General features: G+C 42.2%; 1 protein-coding gene across 2 annotated transcripts in view; it reads right to left on the bottom strand.

Annotated features, from left to right (window-relative positions):
* Positions 1-1,636: 1,636 nt before the first annotated feature.
* Positions 1,637-19,436, bottom strand: part of LOC146558397 (serine/threonine-protein kinase D3-like) — a 55,921-nt gene continuing 38,121 nt past the window's right edge. For both annotated transcript variants that reach the window (XM_085246532.1, XM_085246533.1), the window contains exons 5-19: positions 17,908-18,065; positions 15,575-15,764; positions 15,257-15,334; positions 14,093-14,267; positions 13,505-13,628; positions 12,450-12,527; positions 9,508-9,784; positions 5,698-5,750; positions 5,516-5,588; positions 5,319-5,425; positions 4,896-5,057; positions 4,673-4,771; positions 4,083-4,350; positions 3,907-3,992; positions 1,637-3,072 (exon numbers count right to left, since the gene is read on the bottom strand). In XM_085246532.1, coding sequence (XP_085102658.1) covers positions 2,899-3,072; positions 3,907-3,992; positions 4,083-4,350; positions 4,673-4,771; positions 4,896-5,057; positions 5,319-5,425; positions 5,516-5,588; positions 5,698-5,750; positions 9,508-9,784; positions 12,450-12,527; positions 13,505-13,628; positions 14,093-14,267; positions 15,257-15,334; positions 15,575-15,764; positions 17,908-18,065 — 2,102 coding nt within the window. In that variant the 3' untranslated portion in view covers positions 1,637-2,898. The remainder of the gene's footprint in view (positions 3,073-3,906; positions 3,993-4,082; positions 4,351-4,672; positions 4,772-4,895; positions 5,058-5,318; positions 5,426-5,515; positions 5,589-5,697; positions 5,751-9,507; positions 9,785-12,449; positions 12,528-13,504; positions 13,629-14,092; positions 14,268-15,256; positions 15,335-15,574; positions 15,765-17,907; positions 18,066-19,436) is intronic.

Below are 19,436 nucleotides of genomic sequence, written 5' to 3'. Positions count from 1 at the left end.
CATCTGACGTAGGAGGATCTCGTTCTATTGGTCAGCCGGCTGCCATCCTGCACATCTTGAAGCAGTTAGCTGAGCTCACTGTTGTGCAGCAGCCATTCACAACGAGCCCATCGCTCCTCCGGTAGAAATTAAAAGATTCGGTTACATGTGGTGGCGGTGGGGTCGCTGCTGCCAAAACAAGCAGCGGCCCTCCAGATGAGCGGCGATCGGGTTCAGGACTGGTAATTAAATGATCATTTCCAAACATCCTGCAGATCGCTATCAGCTTTTCCTCTGATTCATGGTGTCCCTCGCTGGAGAGTCTGACTAGTACATTTGGAAGGGATTGCATGATTTCATTAAACCTGTTTTGAGCGAAGACGTTTGAAACGTTTATCACCTTGAATCTGCCACCGGCATCCGAAATTTTAGAAACACTTGTGCTTTTTAAATCCTTGAGATTGGAACAATTCACAATAGATACATCAGACTTTGTGTGTAGCTTAAACAGTCCACCCCAAATTCAAATTCATGCTACATCCAACCAAAATATGTATGTACACGTTGCCCAATTTTAGGGGGAACTTGTTCAGAAAAGACCTGCCTTCGATTCAGTGCAGTGGTTATTTAGAATTATTAAAATAGTAATTGAAAATTGAAAACAAAAACAAAAAAGTAGCAGCAGTAATGTGTATTGATCCAAAACTGATCCGTTCCTCAAGAAATCCACAAACCTCACTGCGAGCAGTTTATAAAAGATCTACACTGAAGATCTACAACCTTCATTAATATTTGTTCCACAGAACATTATTTAACTGAAACAAGTTAAAAATAAATGAATAAAATAAAGATTTGTGTTAGTCTTCATTAATTTGGTCAGATTTGGCATGGACACAGTCGAATCTCAAAATTTGACAAAATCCCCCCCACATGAACTTCATGTGTTCTCTCCAGGTACTCGGGCTTCCTTCCACAGTCCAAAGGCACGCAGTTAGTTGGGTTAGATCACTTGGTGATTCTAAGTTGGTTTGAATGGCGGTCAGTCCCTCTGTGTGTTAGGCCTGTGACCTGTCCAGAGTGTACCCCGCCTCTCACCCACCATAATTATGGTCAATTATTAAACCCACACTACAATTTTTCAAAATAAAAACAAAAAAACAAACAAAAAAAGCCCAAATAATCAGATTTTTTTAAAAATATTTTGCCCACATAATTTGTTTCCATCAGTTTCATCTGTCACAGGGTGAGACGTGGAACACCTGTCCAGGTCATTAGTTAATCACAGGACTAACCTACAGTCAGTCAGAGCAATCAGTAAACCTAACACGCATGTCTTTGGACTGTGAGAGGAAGTCTGAGAGCGCACACAGGCACAGGGAGAACATGCAAACTTGGATAGGCTGTCGAAGTGTGACAAGAGTGCAAGTAGTCCTCGAGTAAAACACTGCTGGTGCCCAATGAAGGGTTTAAATCACTTCCTATGACTGATAAATAAAGGCAAAGTTTTTGTCTTGAGAGTGCGCAAAGCAAATGCCAGAAAAGCTCAAACTCTATGGAGTAAGTCAAGACCTGTGAAGACGTCCGCCTGTTTTTTCCACAGTGCTGGAGCCTCGTCTAGAAGACGACTGGCACAGGAACAACAATGACGACTCACCCGCATTTTGCCGTTCATCTTTAATATTTTCATCCACATGACAAAACATTTCTTGCAAAAATATAAAACATGTGAAATAAATTCTCAGGCTGGAGTCAGATCGGGATTGACGAACACGTTAGAGTTCAGAAAGACAAAGGAGACAATAGCAGCTCGATTCTTCTCAGCTCTTCCAGAGTTTCTGAAAATAACTCACGTTTGTTCCTCTGCAAAAGTTTCTGCCATACAGCCACATTATTACAGGTCGGAGACAGTGATGTATGTCCCACTTAACTTGAATATAACGTCCGCATCTGTCACCAGCTAAAATAAGTCTGTTAGCAAAAGAGTTTCTTTAAATAGAAAAACTAACCAACTCTACTAATAATTAATGGTACATAAAAAATATTTCTTATTTGAGTCCAGGAAGTGTTCATTAAATAAACTTCATACTTAAGAAGCATTGTTAGACGCAGGGCCAGCCTCAAGTGACCATTAGAGGAACTGCAGTCTTGGAACATAGCATTGATATTGTTTTGATGCTTTAAAGGCCAAATCTGTTCTCAAAACTAGTCAGATAAAAGTAATTTAATCTGCATTGAATAAATGTTTGGTTGACTATTTGGCCAACATTCATTTTCTAATTTTAAGATTGTAATTGCAGCCTCGAGGGAGGCTAAGATGGCTTCAAACTTTTGCAGATGATCAAACTGAGACTTACTGACAGTGAAATTCTCGTGAAAAAAAAAATTTCCCAATAGTGCAAAGACATCCCAACAAGAACAAAAACTACAGTCGGGAGAGAGCGCTTGTTTCTCGTGAGTTCCAGTTAGTCACAAAAGACGACATTGACATCTACACAGCTTTTTAGAACTACAATGTAACGGCCACCTGCTAAAACTGTGCTATCGAGCTGAAAAAGTGAGTTGAGTCTGGTTTTGGATTAGCCCTTCCACGACTCCGCTGGCAGTGCTGACGTATGTTGAAGCCCCAAGTTGAATTCTGGGGAGAAAAAACACGATGCTTCCGTGTTTCGGCTCTTAGCGTCCGTTTGTTTATGGCTTTGTAGAAACGAAAAAGAAACTGGAAAAAGATAAAATATTTGAAAAGTTTTAATTCTCTGGACCTGAATTATCGCTGCAGTGAGCTGCCTGATCAGCGTGTCCTCATGGGTCATCACACGCCGTCATGGGGGAAAGCCTGCGGCCTACACAGTGGCGCTTCTGTCAACAGTTTCCCGGGTTTGAGGCTAACCCTCTTAAGAAAAGTCAACATGGCCAAGGCCTCTAGGGGTCCTCCTCCATGTCATCCAGGTTGGGCGACATGATGAAGTGTTTGGGGTAGTGCAAGCCTCTCTCGTCAGCGTATTCCTCCCATCGGGCATCGTCGCTTTCGTGAGTGATGTATCGCTCACCTCGCCGTGTCTCGAACTCCCTGAGGTCCAGCCAGGTCTGGTAGTCCTGGACGACAATGACAACATTAAACACTTTTTTTATGCTCAGCTTTCACTCCATCTTTGACTGCTACAGGAGCTTTGCATGATTCATTGCTCAAAATAATCCTTATTTATGTTAGACTGGACCAGTTCATCCTCCATTTGAAACAAGCCATTTTAGCTCCTCCCCCCTATTAAGCCAACTTTCTTCTGATTGGTTGCCCCTTGGCTGTGGAAATCTGCTAAGAAGCATGTCTATAAGCCTGAGAAAATCTATTGTTGTATATTTGATATAGAGGTCAACTGTCCCTTTAAATCAGTGATTTAAGGTATGATTTGATCATTCAAAAACAGAGTTAAAATAATAACTTTATGTCCTGCATCACAGACTGTACACAAAAGATGGACACAGCTTCCAAGTCGAAAACATAAATATGAAGCCAACGTGAATCTGCATTCATTCTAATGGCCAGCAGGGGGCGACTCCTGTGGTTACACAAAGACTAGTGAATGAGAAACCAGCCTTGGCCCTTCTTGCTCTATGACCTCATTACATTTTTTCCTAAAGGGGGGAATAAATGTTTTACTTTCATTAAGTACTGCATATTCACTGTGAATCCACTGTTTGTTCATTTTATCTTGTGCTTTTATTTTATTGTTCTTATTCTGCCATTGTTTTACTAAGTGTTTTATCTTATTGTAAAGTGTCCTTGGGTGACTTGAAAGGCGCTCATAAATAAAATTTATTATTATTATTATTATTATTATTATTATTATTATTGTCATTATTAAATCTTTATTTACTTTAATAACGCTCATGCGATACTGCAGACTCTTCTAAGGAAAGCAGTTTGGTTACCTGCAGCCAGGGGTGGCTCAGCGACTTGTCCACGCTGTAGCGCTTCCTCATCTTCACCTGCAGCAGGTTATTAATCAGGTCTTTGGCTGTCGGAGAAGAATAGTCAAGTGGCGTTAAAACACACAAACTGTTACAAATGTGAACATGAATGAACCCAAGTCCAGATGTTCCCTTACCCTCTTCTGAGATCTCCTTCCAGGGGTTGGCTGGGTACATGAAGGCGGCATTCTGGATCTGGTCATTGATGTCCTCGTCCTCATTGAAGGGAAACGTCCCGCTCAGACTGACGTAGACAATGACGCCGACCGACCACATGTCCAGAGATCGGTTGTAGCCTTTGCTGCGGAGCACCTCGGGCGCCAAGTAGGCCGGAGTGCCAACCACTGAGCGGCGGAACGACTTCTCCCCGATGATACGAGCAAAACCAAAGTCGCAGAGCTTCACCTGGTTGAGAGGGGGGAAAAATGCAGCATTAATCCACTGGCTCTCCCGTGAGTTCCTCGTCCTTCTAATTTATAATTAAACAGAAGGTAGCTGTGGCGGCGACTATCGTTCTGCTCTGGACCCTTGGTGAGATCGGTACTATGAAAACTTCTGGTTCTTGTGGTCTGCAGTGCACTGGTGTGGAGTACTGTCAGACCCAAAGACAAGGCTCCCTGGAAAGCAGCTGAATGACATCAAGGACCAGCGCAATAGCAACCAACTTCCAACCAATTGCAACACCTGGGTGAGCTGCCTCAGTGTGGGAAAGTGCATTTGTACTAACCTGAGGAAACGGCTCTGCAGAGGCCAGCAGGACGTTCTCAGGCTTCAGATCACAGTGGACGATGTTCTTGAAGTGAAGATGCCTCAGGGCTACCAGGATCTGCAGACCCAACAGTCACAAACTGAATGACTCCTATCAGAGTCCTATCAGACATCCACATAAACCCTGCCTAAGAAAACAGACAAAAAAGTGTCTCCTTCCGCCTGAGCTTTCACGTTCTCACCTGTGTAACCAGGAACTTGGTGAGCCGTTCGGGTAGCCGGCTCTTCTCGCTGGATAAAATCATCTCCAGCATGTCGCCGTGAAGCTTCTCCATGACCACAAACACCTGCTCGGGCGTCTCAAACATGCACTCCAGGTTAACAATCCCCGGATGGTGGAGGTTCTGTCACACATAGGAGACAATCTGTGAAAACTAGATTCTAACTGGAGCAATCTAATGAAGTAATTAACAGTTTTGTAAAGATGTTATCCATTTTTTAAAACTATAAAAAGGATTCCTCACACATGATGCTCGATTACATCTTAAATATTGTTTGATCACTGCATTCATCGTGGGAAGCCGAGATTGTGAGATTAAAATTTGATTGATTGTACAGCTCTAACTTAATCTCACATTAAATTGATAAAGCTCGCCACGTCTCACCTGAAGTATGGCCACCTCGTTCCTCAGCTGGCTCTCCTGCTTAGTAGGAAACCGCATTTTGTCGATGATTTTGATCGCCACGTCTCTGCCGGTCTTTCTGTGTTTACCTGCAGAAGATGAGAAAAGAGATCAACTTGATTGTTTGTAATTGCCTGTAATGCATATAAAATATGTCTCATTTTAACACGACCTCTCACCTCCATAAACGATCCCAAACTGTCCCGAGCCGAGGACCTCGTCAGCAAAGATCTGATACACTGAGCTGATATCCTGAACAAGACAGATTAGAGCACCTCAGACTGTGAGAACATCCTTAACTGTGTACGGACAAATCTGAAATAAAGAGGAAAAAAAAATCTGCTTGTGTGTGATGGCTTACCACATTTTCTTGTATCTGGGAGTTGGACACTGATATGCTGATAGACAGTTCCTCTGAGAAGACACAAAATAAAATACATATACATATTTATATATATTTAAAAAAAAAGGTGAAATCTGCAGGTATTTAACCCCCTTCACTTACAGCAAACACGTGTTTTTTTCCCCCCAACCTCCAAATCATTAAAATCTCATTTCCAACATTTCCTTGTTTATCAAAGACAGAGGTGACGGGAGATTTCCAGCTGGGATCAAACATGTGGATTTCTTTGTACACTGTACGACAAAAAGAGCCCTGACGACGTTTCGTTTCCAGCTGCGACAACGATCTCCAAATCGTTTTCCAGATCTCACAAGAATAAAAGCCTCTGTTTCCTGTCTCCTCCTTTCATGTGATGGGAGCATTAATTCGGGCTGACACTGAAAGCCGACGGCGCGTTCTGTGCAAAGGAAACTGATGAGCTGACATCGATTTCGGATCGCTGCCCGGGGTTTGATCGGGTCACCCCTCTGCGATCAATACCTGCAGTCTGATGTAGATAGGCAGCCTGTTGATATTTAGGTCACCATGCAGAGCTGATGTAGGTTTATCGAAGTGGGAAGCACACATATGCAAAGAGTGCTGAGGAATTTTGACCCAGGGATGCAATTCTTTCACTAGAGGCCTGGGAGTTTGCGCATCCGAAACATTCTTAGGACTGCACTCCTGTACACCTTGTGACATTTCCTCCAGTGACGTATCAGATCAAACATACAAAGTGCAAATGTTGGTTTGTGATTTTGTCTTTAGATTTAGAGACTCACCTGAGAATAAACTAATAAACCAATAGCATGTTTTTATCAAATATATTAAAGTTATTGCACAAAAACAGCTGATTCTGAGGGGGTCAGGTTGCTGAGTTTCCATGAAATGAGCCACATGAAAGCGATCCAGGAGCAATTTGTTGGCAATCTGCATTTTCCAGGAAGATGGAGCGTCACAAGGCAAAAGTGAGAACATCAAGTTAACATTTTGGATCCATGGAGTGGAAATTCCCAAGAGCTTAATCCGATCATGAATCTATAATCAATATTTAAAAAACAAAAACAAAAAACAGGTAGATAACCAAGAGCCCCTACACTGTGATCACCTTTGACCGCAGGGATGGATCAGACATGAAAAAACGGTTCTTTCTGTAAATACTGACTCTTTTAAATTGACGAAATGCTTCTTCCTGTCTAAACCTGTGCGATTACTGCTGTTCCCTAACAAAGACAAACCCCGACCACTGCAAGTTTATGTCGCGTAGATAGAATTTGTCAGATAGAATAACATTTCATAACAGTACAATAACAACAATAAAACGGTTGGACCACTGGAAAAAAAGAAGGATAACATCACATGAAGTCTTTAAATGCTTCAATAATCTCCACAGAACACCACACGACCTGTAAACGCAGCACCAGTGTTTGCATGCCTGCTGATTGCTTCCATTTATATAACTTTGACACTAATGGATCTGCAGCAGAGCAGTGTCATTTCTTTCCTTTTTTTCTTTTGCGTGGGGGTGGATTTCCCTCGGTTATACATGACTATAAAGGTCCAGTGGCGGTCTGTGTGTCTATGAGGTAATAAAACAAAAAGTGGTGTTACATCACCGGTGCATTAACTTATTGATGCCATGATTTCAAAAACAAAACATCCATTTTCAGGAGGAAATTGAAGCTCCGCGTTAATTACTCAACAAGTGGAAAACGCCACTGCTGACTGCGTCCCCTGAAGCGCCGCACTTTTATAACACACCAACTGTGCTCAATAACAGCTAATGCTCTTTTACTTTAATTCCACGAGGTGCATTTAGGTGCTCTAATTTAAAGGATGAAACTTAAGACTCTTATTTTCAGACAAAGAGACAGTTTAACCTGAGATGGATCGGAGCTGAGATGAAGCGGAAAATCCTCTGAAATCCCTTCAATCATGTTAAAATGCCAGCAGACGGCGTGTGTCTGCGCGTGTTTGTGTGTGTTGTGTAACGGTGGCCTCCTAAAACAATATTTGGAAGCTTTTCGCAGGCGAACAAACAAACGCACGTCCATTAAAGCATAAAAAGTCTAATCTGATTTCAGAAGCGACTCCATTACTGTATCAAAGGGCAAAGATGGGCATTAATATAGTCTGCATGAACCTCACTGGGTGTGCCTCCATTATCAAACATCTGCCTTTTATTACATAAAGATAAAATTTAGAAAGATATTCCATCTTTCTAAAAATATACAAACTGACACAGAAAGGTCGTCAGAGGTAGAACAAACCATAACAACGCTTTTCTACTACATGTACAACAAAAGTAGATGCAATCCATCAGTGGAAATATCCACAGGTTTAAAAATATGTCTATAAGTATACATACAATGGGGGAAATAATTTATCTCCTGCTGAATTTGTAAGTTTGTTCATTTACAAACAAATGAACAGTTTCTGATTTTTACAATAGTTTCATTTAAACAGAGAGAAACAGAGTATCAACCAAAAATCCAGAAAGAACACATTACATAAAAGTTAAATTGATTTGTGTCATTGAGTATGTATTTGATCTGTAACCCAGCTAGAGTTCCTGCTTCCACAGACTGGCTGTGAGCCAAATGGGCACGCAGATTAGAGTTAGTTAATCAATTACAGATACTCCTGATCTCTCCTTGTTGTGTATAAAGCACACCTCGCTAAAGAACCGGTTTCAAACATTCCAGCCTCTCCACCACTACGGACAAGAGCAACGAGATGTCAAAGAACAAGACTAGAACAGACTACAAGACGAGCAACACGAAGCTCAGTGAGAAGGTGATAAATGGGAAATGAAAGAAATCTAAAATGACCATCAGTCACCCTCGTGCTTTAGCTCCAAACAAGAGCTTGCCTCACAGGAGAAGCTTGTTAATGACCTGAAGGCACCAAGAAGACCATCAGTAACACATTCCCGCAGTCAAGCATGGAGGTGGAACCATTACGCTTTGGGAATGTTTCTGACTGTACGGAACGACTTTATCACATTGGGGAGCCAATGGACCATTAAATCTTGCAAGAGAACTGACGGTGCTTTCTCATTTTCAATCATTTAATTTAGCTGGAATGAACAAGCCAATATGAGTGTCATGTTATTGGGTTCACTTTTTTGATTGGTTGCCATTCCTCAAGAGGTTGGGTCTTATGTAACATGAATAAATGCAAGACTAATTCCTCAAATATTCTGTTTTTGTCTTTTTACACGCTTGTAAACCACAGAGAGAGTAAAAGAAAGACTGGTGTAGCCACCATGATCTTGGTTTGAAAAGCCTCAAACTAAACACTGTCACGGTCGCCATCTTGGTGTTTTGAGTTGTGTCTGATAAGTCACGGGTTAAATCTCAATTTTTGACCTTAGAAATGACAATACTTCACAAAATTAATTCCTAGTTTGTTTTTTTCAGTATGACCTGCAGATAGCATAACATATCTACTGAAGTCATAGTTAAAAAAAATGAGAATGTTCCATTGCAGCAAGACCCACCGCCCCCTGCTGGCCGTTAGAATAAATGCAGGTTTATGACACTTCTATATTTATTTAGCCATTCAGTTCATGGTAGTATTGAGAGCTTGAAAAGAAAATGACTGGACTTTTTTGGGGGGGTTTGTTTGTTTGTTTGTTTTTTGGCTATTAACTTCTACATTGGCTTTTCAGACACAGCGGTCACATCCGTATTTTTTTTACACAAAACTGAATTTCCTGCTGAAGGTACAGAAGGATCAGGCAAAACCAAGAACAGGACCAAAGACTAAAGAGGGTCCGTTACTCACTGTGATCCTTCCCCTGGCCTGGCCCCGTGCCGACGCTAGCCTTGGGTGTGACGGGCATCAGCGCCTGCCGGATGGCTTTCTCCCAACTCTGCCCTACATCCCGTCCCACGCCAGATGCTGCCAAAGCTGGGTTGTGGTAGAGGCCACCGTTGTCCTCCCCGACGTAGTACACCATGCTGCCCGTGATGATCTCAAAGCAGTGTGGGTTGCTACCCTGAGGCAGTCTGCCAAAGTCTTGCGCCGGCTCCACCTGCAGGATCTCAGACAGGGGGATCTCCTATGGAATAAAAAAGAAAGTTTAAATCCTGGGTCTTGTGGATGAAGTAATCTAAAAAGGTCCCTTTAGCCTGAACTTGAACTTCGGCACTTATAGAACATATCTTCTCTGATTTGATTTTATTCTTTAAGAGTCAGAATCATCCATGAGGTCTTGAAATTATCCAGAGGGCTCCATCCGAGCACCTCTCCTCTCCTTGCTAAAACTAAGACACTCTTTGAATGTCAGTGTTTAAAACTTCTCTTCCTTCCTTTTCTGGCAGAGTGCAGAAACCCTGCACCCCTCCACAAACCCTTAACCATGCCAGATCAAACATTTCAAAAAGAGCGATTGGCTCAGTGGTGTCTCCACGCTCCTCGGACTCATTTGAACCTTTTGCCAAGTTCACCCCGAGCCACGCCCTCCCATCACCATCTTTTCATCCTCTGATTAAAAGGCAGGACGTGCCTTAGAAGCTTCGGGCACTTGGCAGTGTGGCAGTGAGCCAAAGAGGCGGCAGGGAAGCGACCCGACATCTCCAAAAACCACCACAGATCCCCCACCATCCAACCACCCCACCTCCCCGGCCTTGTGCTCCATACCTCCTCCCTGGCTTTCTCTTCAAAGGAGGATTTCTGCTGCGCTTTGTGCTAAAGGTCAACAGGTCGGCGGCAGGCGCAAGATAAAAGGACGTGAGGTATGAGAGAGGGAAGTGATGGAGCTGCAGCTGAATTCAGTGATCACAGTTTTCAAGGAAATTATTTAGTCCAACTTGGAAGTTCAAAATTGGATTAAAAAAATAAATAAAAGCCACAGATCTGCACTGTCATTAAAAACACATCAGTGAGCACACTGCTGCTAAAGTTTACAGGCACTCGTCATGGGCATAAATGTCGTGGTAATTTGGGTCTTTTAGTGACTTCTTTGAACTGTTGCTTTTCCAGTTAAATGACTGTGCAGCATGCATCTTTAATGACTTTAAAAACAAGAATTATGAGCTTGAATTTATTTTGGATTTTCTCTCATTCACACATGGTCAAAAGCCTACATACGGGCTCAGATATAAACATCACACCCAATATTTAGCAAGTTGACCAGAGTTGGTAGCCACCAACAAGCTTCTGGTTCAATATGAATATTTGACACCTTTTATTGGCAGAATTGGTAGAATTCATTCAAACTGGTTGGTTTCCTGGCATGGACATGGCTTTAAAGCGTAGCCCACAAATCTTTAATGGGGTTGAGGTCGAGGATTTGTGAAGCCCATTCCAGAAGCTTAAATTTAGCCTGTTCTGTTTGAACAGCTAATTGTATCCAAGTTTCAAGCGTCTGTGGATTTGAAGTATTTTTTGTTTATTATTTCATCTACTTTGGCACAGAACATGATGTTACCACCGCCATGCTTTACAGTAGGTTTGAAAACCTCACCTTTACTTCTCAAACACCTCTTATCACTGTGGCTCTTTATCTTGTATAAATCATAAAGTTTTTCTTCAGCAGTTATTTGGCGTGTCCATGTGGGCAGCTGGAAATTTTAGTCAAGCTTGATGGTGCTGATTCTGGAGAGGGGGCTTCTTTCTTGGTCAGCAACCACTCAGTCTAGTGACGTAAAACTCACTTCACTGTGGACTGTTCATGGCAGGCTTCAACCTTGGTGGTTCCTGGGTTGTCCATCATCCGAGGGTGACAGTTTGGGTTTGTCTTCCCAACCTCACCAAAGTGGTGACATATCCAAACAACAATTTTTTGAACAATGATCTTGAATCTTGGATGACCTTTTTAGATCTTCACTGAATTCTTTGGACTTCTCCATGGTTTTGAGTATGGGTCAGTCCAATGAGTGGTGTCAAACAAATCCTTTTATGCTGGCAAAGAGGAACCACCAGTTGAAGCCAATTGTGATCACCAACAGTTAACAGGCCTTAGCAACGTGAACTTAAGACATTGTAGAAACATCAGCACCACTTCTTAAAAATATTTGAGTGAGCGAATGTATATGTTTGTCCTTGGATTAAAGAAAGTCTAAAATAAATTCAAACGTATGCACCCAGTTCTTGTTACAATCACAATGGGCGATCGTGGCTCAAGAGTTGGGAGGTCGCCTTGTAATCGGAAGGTTGCCAGTTCAAGCCCTGGCTTGGACAGTCTCGTCGTTGTGTCCAAAACCCGTTGCCTACTGGTGGTGGTCAGAGGGTCCGGTGGCGCCAGTGTCCGGCAGCCTCGCCTCTGTCAGCGCGCCCCAGGGTGGCCGTGGCTACAATGTAGCTTGCCATCACCAGTGTGTGAATGTGTGTGTGAATGGGTGGATGACTGAATGTGTAAAGCGCTTTGGGGTCCTTAGGGACTAGTAAAGCGCTATACAAATACAGGCCATTTACTGAAATGGCCAGTAAATGGCACATTATTCAATGTCAGTGTCGGTACAACAGATAGTTTTAATGTTTCTTTGCCACCTTTCTTTAAATATATTAAGTTACATTATCAACACAGAGCTTTCAACCAATGATAGACAACCTGCTCTTGGAACAATTACAGTGGACAAGCAGACAGTGATGTGTGTTAATGTCTTATGAGGTTCATGCTGTGTTACGGTATGAACCCGACTCCCTCCAGCTCTTCTCTTCACGTCGCTGCTTTGTTTGGCCGAGCAGCTGAAACTAGATCCGGGGCTCACCGGGTCTCCTACCTTGTAATACTTGGCTCCACTTTCATTCTGAAACAGAGTCAGACTCTTGCTGTCCAGCCTCCAGTAATGTCTCTTCCTCTGCAAAGACAAAACTTGTCATTAGGGAGAATGCTTTGAATCTGAGTCCAGAGAGAAAATAAAAATCTTTAAATCTCTTTTAGTTTCCAGTAATCAAAGACTTTCCTTTGAGGTTTTGAGTGATGGATATAAATGGAAGTATCTGAAGTACAAGAAACCGTTTCAAACAGTACTATATGTAGGACAGAGTCTTTTTATTGACCAATAATTTAATTCCCTGGATGACAATAGATGTGTTCACCTGATGCACTTAACTGCTTGTTCATTTCTAGTAGAGCATTTGCATGTAGAACATGTTTCCAGATTGTGTGGATATATACCAAAAACCAAAGCTCAGTGATTAAAATGGATTTAATAATTTCTGCACTGACTTGATGAAGCACCTCGAACTTCCAGACTGCAGTGCTAAAGCTGACGTAGGTTATCAGTGCCCCGTGTTTGTTCATCTCCAAAAACTACCAAGCTGAAATATTTGAAATTTGGCAGTGAGGTAGAGCAAATAAAAAAGGAAGAACGTTTGAAATTTTGGTGCAGATTAACATCACTTTTATTACATTTTCTAAATACGACGCTGGGATTAGTGACGGCTTTGCCTTTCTCCCAGTAACTCCTACAGCGAAGCACATTATTGAAAAATGCTATTCACATTAGCCAATTAGTGCTTACAGTGTAATGTACAAATTTTATATTTGCATTGTGTTTCATATGTCTTGTGTTTGAATATTGCCTATAAATGTTTTAGCTTTTAGTGTTTGTGTCTGTTTTTTGGAATTTTTTGCTGCTCCTAAGAGCTTTTAGCCAAAGCCAAAGGATTAGACTGGATTGATATTTTTACTTAATTATAAAATGAATTCAGATATTTCCTGCTTTTGTTGTTGTTCCTGCAAACAGACCAGCTGTGTTTGTCAGGCACCCAAAGGCCTAAAAAAAAGCTCAAAAGACACCTTAGTTTGTCTGTGTTTTGTGCTTCATCTCACCAGGTTGTCACGGTTGGTGTAGTGCACCAACCAGCCTTCTTTAACCACTGTGGAGCTTTTTCTCTTGGTGTGTTTGATGGACTGGACCACACGCATCAGAGGGATGTTGCTGCTGGTCGACGGGCTGCGTGAAACCAAATAAAAACATGCAAAGAAGCATTTTAAGGAAAAAAAGCCCACACAAAAATACAATACTAATGAGAATGTCAAAGATTCAAATAAAAAAAATAAAATGCATGCAAGTCTTTGGAGGAGTTCCTTCTTTTCTCTTCTCTAAAGCTCTAGGCTCTCTTAACACTGAACACACTCGTTTGTTGTAGATTTCGGTTACAAACCACATGAGGGTGGAGCCATGCTTGTGGTTTATTGCTGACGGGGGTAAAAACATGCCATCCAACACTGGACGTCACTTTGAAATTGTACCGTATATCCGAGAGAAATCGAACCTGTTCACATCACACATATCATGATCTCTACTTATGACAAAGCATCCAATACTGAGGCTCAATAGATTTTCTCATGAGGATAAATTAAGATTTTTATAATGCTATTTTAAAGCCCGTCACCAGTTCCAGTCGTCTGCTTCACCTGATCGTTCTGACCGTCTCGTCATCCTTCTCGCAGTCTGTGCAGGGACCCCCGAAGAAGATCTTGTCTTCGGTGGACTGCTCGTCCTGCTCGTCCATGCTGTGACCTCCATCGCTGTTCACATCGCAGTCCACCTCCATCGTCGCCTCTGAGTCCATACCAGGACTGGCTGGCTCTGAAGAAACAGGAAAAACATGAGAGCCTGGGAACAGGTCTTAAAACTTCCAGCCCGAGATTTCACTGAGCTGCAGTTCCTCTAATGGCCAGTAGGCGTTAGGTGTAAAATGCCAAAGACTTGAAATGAAAACGTTTCTCAATCCAGTTTAAAAAAATAAAAATCAAAAATAGATCAAAAATACTCTGACGTGATCAGTGTAAAGTCTGAGCTCTGCAAACGTGAGATTTCTGTCTCCTTCATTTCTTATATAGACTCCCCACTCATTTCATTGTCTCGTAGAGCAGGTCACCCAAAGGAAAATCATTGTTAGGGTAATCAGGGAGCGAAATGAAGTCACTTTTTTCTTTTCTATCAAAATAAACTTATTACTTAAAATTAGAAATTTTTTGACATCAAAACCTCAGTTGAGGGTTTTTTAAAAAATATTTTCTGCCTTGAGTGCAAGAAATTCTGTGTTGTGTTTTCTAATTTTATTCATGTAATCTTTTATTATTTTCTTTTGACTTCTTTTCAGTGTTAGTCATTTTAATTATTATTTAAATTGCTGTCTTTTATTGTTGTATGGAGGGCGTATGTTCCAATGAATAATAAAAAAGGAAATCAGATATGGTGTTACAGATAAACAGTAGCCAGGGTGGGAACCCATTTAACTGTCCATTTAACGGTTTTGTTTTAGCCTCTGGGCACAACTGTGTATAGCCAACTTCCTGTTCCCTGCGCTGGTCAGAAGAACCTAATCGCATAAACTGTCATGAGATGGCAGCTGACGGCTTTGAGATTGCATTTCCTCCTTGATCTTCTCTACCTGTATGAAACCAAAGTGTCCTCAGCGGTCAATAAAAATCCAACAACAGGAAGAAACTAAAAAGAGTCCAAGAGCAAATCTCCCGTCCTTTGCCTACAGCGTCAGAATCTGTCTGCAGATATTAAATTTTGCCCATCAAAGGTTTCAGATGATTAAAGCGGTAAACGTGAAAACGACTCACCTCCGTTAAAGTCGACCTCGCCCAGGCAGTCTCGAGGTACTTTGGCTGCACATCTCTTATGGCAGTTAAATTTACAGTCTAAAAAGCAAACATACAAAAAACATATTAAACATTTTAAACTTCTTGAATAACCATGTGACGAAGAGTAACCGACGGTTCCCACAGAGTACTGCAGAGTCTCCCCACACACTTCACAGGGCGATTAAGAAAAAAGTGAAGGAAGGTTAGGACTTCACAGCAGATTGAATATCTCTGGAGTTTGGACTGTTGGTTTTCTAAGACTTTCCTGTGTGTGTGTTTTTGCGTGTGTGTCGTCACCTTTGCATTGCAGGCCCTGGCGGAAGAGGCCCTTCAGCAGGCGTTTGCAGAACTGGCAGATGGTGGGACGGGTGTAGGTGTGGACGGAGAAAGTGTGGGGGACTTTCACCCGACCCAGGACCATCTTCTCCATCCAGATGGGCCGGCCGCTCAGCAGGGAGTTGCGCTTCATGGCGCCCAGAAGAGGGCGCTGCAGAGGGGCGGGGAACAGAAACAAAAATGCGAAGAAGAAATAGGATTTATTTTTCTGTTTATGCTCAGATTTCCAAACAGAGAGCAAACTGACCAATAACACTTCAGTAACTCATTTTAGTTTGTATTTAAATTTGTTCTTCATGTAAAAACTAATCATTAAAAGACATCACGCTTAGACGCTGGAGGCAGAAAGTGCTTAATAATTCCTACCCTTATCTTTTATATCTGCAGGGCACTGCCACCCTGGAATAGACGACTTCCACCAGGACAGAAATGTTTTTCATAGAATCAAAAGTGATCATTGAGAACAGCTTTAGCTTCAGTGACCTTTCCTCTCCCAGCAGGGCTTCCAGATCCTCTGACTGATGAGGTCAAGAGTTCAGATTTTATCTCAGTTCTTCTGCCTCTGGCAAATCTTCAGTTTATAGTATTTTGTACCGATACAGAACCAAGATGTCTGAACCATCTGTGGATTCAACTTTCAAATATAAACAACAAATGATGCAGTCTTCTTTTTTTTCTCCATTTTTATGCAAGTTATTTTATTAATTACCACAACCATCCTGAAAGAGGCAATCAGCTGAATCTGGAAACAGGCGAGCCTGTTATGTTGTTGCGCTCATGCATGCGCAGCTTCACGTGGGTGTTGGCAGACTTATCTACTGATTATCACAGTAAAGGTGCTCTGTGTTCATAATGTGAACAAGAAGCACAAATCTGTGCTGAGGTGACTCACTCTCCTAGCATCATTTACATTTAAGGGAAAAGTATTAAATTTAGTTTTCTTTGTTCTTTTTAAATGCACTTTATGAGGTTTGCAGTTTGCCCTCCTGAAGCTCCTTCTGACACACAATCTGCTGGAGCAACTCGGCCAGCTTGCGGGTCAACAGCATGTTCTTGTTAGTCTAAAAAACTAACTCTTTATAGCAATCTACTGACCTCAAAGGAGAGGTCAGAGGTCAAACGTGACATATATGAGGATTTTTGTAAACCATTATGTTGGCCGGAAGCTTTTGGTGGATGTAAGCCAAATTTTAAGTTTTATCAGAATTCATTTAAAACTTTTCAAGCTATCGTGTTCACAGACAGAATAACACACAAGCACACAAACGCTTCTAAAAACATGAATTAGTGTAGAGTTTGTTCTGCGTTCTGCTGTATGTGTCTGGATTGAGTCCACCATAAGGCTAACACGCTGACACACAACTAGACACTCGCACGCCCACATCTAAAGCCAACTAACACTCAATTAACCTAACGAGCGAGCGTTTGGACTGTGGCGGGATCACGCAGCTGATCTTTAGGTGAAAGTTTCTCTCGTTTTTGGTCTTTGAGTGATGTTTTTTTTTATTAGTTCTAACTAAAAGGAAATGAAAGGAGTAGTCAGAGCTTGATCTGAAACATCAAATTTAGAGATTTGCTCACTCATCGTGAAAGCGGCGTACAGACAAACTCTTTTCCATCCACGAGAACAAGAACAATGACTGTCCTTGTACAGCATGCAGCTTGCAGGGCACTGTCCCGGCAGGAGCAGGAAGCATGTGACACAATGGGCCTGAATTAGTACAGAACAGTTGGATAATCCACCTTCTCACTTCACTGATTCACCATATGTGCATGGACCTCTAGACCTCCTAACAAAGTCCAAATTATCTGAAATGTCCATGAAGAAAGTGAGACTTCTTTAGGATCTGCTGCCCGAGCGTGATCACACATCAGGTCTCTTAAAGGAACAGTTTCTTTCTGGGATCTGTAAAATCTAGCTTGGCTGCTTGTTAATCAATCAGACTAACTGATTGCACAACATGCTGCTCGGGTCCACTCAGGTCAGATACGTATATGGGTCTGACTGTGCTCGGGTCCCCCTCTGATCTGTGTGCTTGCTCAGCCTGTGAGAATCTGACTGTGACTCTCTCTGCTTGTTGGCTTGAACCGGATGGAAAAATCAAGCGGTTTGCCTCGAGCCATCAGACAGAAAGTGCATGTGTGTGTGTATGTGTGTGTGTACTGGGGCTGCACAACTGCAAGGGAAGTCTGTGCATACATTTTAACTCATTCAAAAAAAAAAACAACAACCAAAAAACCAACTAAAATGAATACGACTAATGAGTGATTTCATGCGAGCGCAGCAGACCCACCTCCTCCTGCAGAGCCGGGCTGAAGTCAGTGGAAGGTGGACGAGCGACAGACAAGGTGGCGCCTGGCAGGGAGACGTTTGACAGTCGCCTCTTCCTCACGCCGCTGCAGTTGTTGGGGATCTTGAACGCACACCGCTTGTGGTAGTTCTGTCCACATCCTGCACAGGAGAGGAATCATTATTAATCATCATTAAGATTCACAGTTCAACTGAAGTTCTGATCCCGAAGTTAATAAAGGAACCAAGTCCGACCCATGGCCTTTGGGAGACACCCCCAGTACCTCCAGCTCTTCCAGGATGAGACCAAGGCCCTCCCCGGGAGGCATCCTAGTCTCACCCTCTCTCTAAGCCAGAGCCCCAACAACAATTGAGAAAGATCATATCTATCATTCATATCTATGATTTCATTCTTTTGGTTTCACAACCACAGATGAGAGTAGAAACACAGATAAACCTGTGAATCAGCAGCTTTGCTTCCATGTTCAGCTGCTTTGAATCTCTGGCTCTCTTCCACAACATGTTTTTTATCCTGTCTTCCTTCTCTCTCCCCAACCAGTCGCGGCAGATGGCCGCCCCTCCCTGAGCCTGGTCCTGCTGGAGGTTGCTTCCTGTTAAAAGGGAGTTTTTCCCTTCCCACTGTTGCCAAAGTGCTTGCTCATAGGGAGTCGTATGATTGTTGGGTTTTTCTCTGTATGTATTATTGTAGGGTCTACCTTACAATATAAAGCACTTTGAGGCGACTGTTGTTGTGATTTGGCGCTGTGTAAATAAAATTAAATTGAAAATTGAATTGAACATAAATCTCTGGTCTTGTGCTGCAGGAGGGTCATTTTGTAGCTTTTGTGGCTAAAATGTGCCGAGACTAAACCTCAGGAATGCAGATTCTTGATAAAACACGGCAGGGCCAAAGCAGAACCTTTTATTTTTCTTGCCAAGGAAATTTTAACCCTTCAGACAGGGCCGGGCTTTTAAGTCCTTTCTGTCCATTTTCTATGCAAAACCAGGTTACTCAACATCACTGGCTTATATGAAATATGGATACGGTTCAAATTAACCAGTGTAGGGTCATGCGACGACAGCACTAAGTACCAACTTTATAGCACGTCTGGTCAACAAGCTGTATTGAATTCAGATGCCTGCTCACAGCTGGAGCACAGACTTCATGAACAATCTGTCTGTACGAGTAAGGCCAAAGTAAGGCCCATTATTTATCAGATAAATGCATTAAAATGTGTCAAAGTATTAATTTACTCTTCTAAAGGTTCATTTATGCCCAACAATCTTCTCATAGCCAAATTATCTGTTTAAAAACACAGAATTTATTGAGTCCAGGATGTGGTTCAGAAAGCTGTTTACAACATCTGAAGCTTAAAAGTGCAGGAAAAAAAAAAAGCTAAAATTTTCTTCCATCAAGGTTGTTTTTCTATTTTTTTTTCTGTCGCTTCAGGTTTGGGAACTTTTCATTTTTAACCATTTCAAACGTACAAGCGGAAGCCAAACATCAGCTGCTCGGGTGTCTCTCTGCTCGGC

This window comes from Mchenga conophoros, linkage group LG15, assembly GCF_057382185.1.
Source record: "Mchenga conophoros isolate Kocher_MC1m ecotype Shallow Benthic linkage group LG15, M_conophoros_male_GT1.1, whole genome shotgun sequence".
In the NCBI taxonomy this organism is placed as follows: Eukaryota; Metazoa; Chordata; class Actinopteri; order Cichliformes; family Cichlidae; genus Mchenga; species Mchenga conophoros.
The sequence above is the reverse complement of the archived record's forward strand: the minus strand, read 5'-3'. Positions and strand labels throughout refer to the sequence as shown.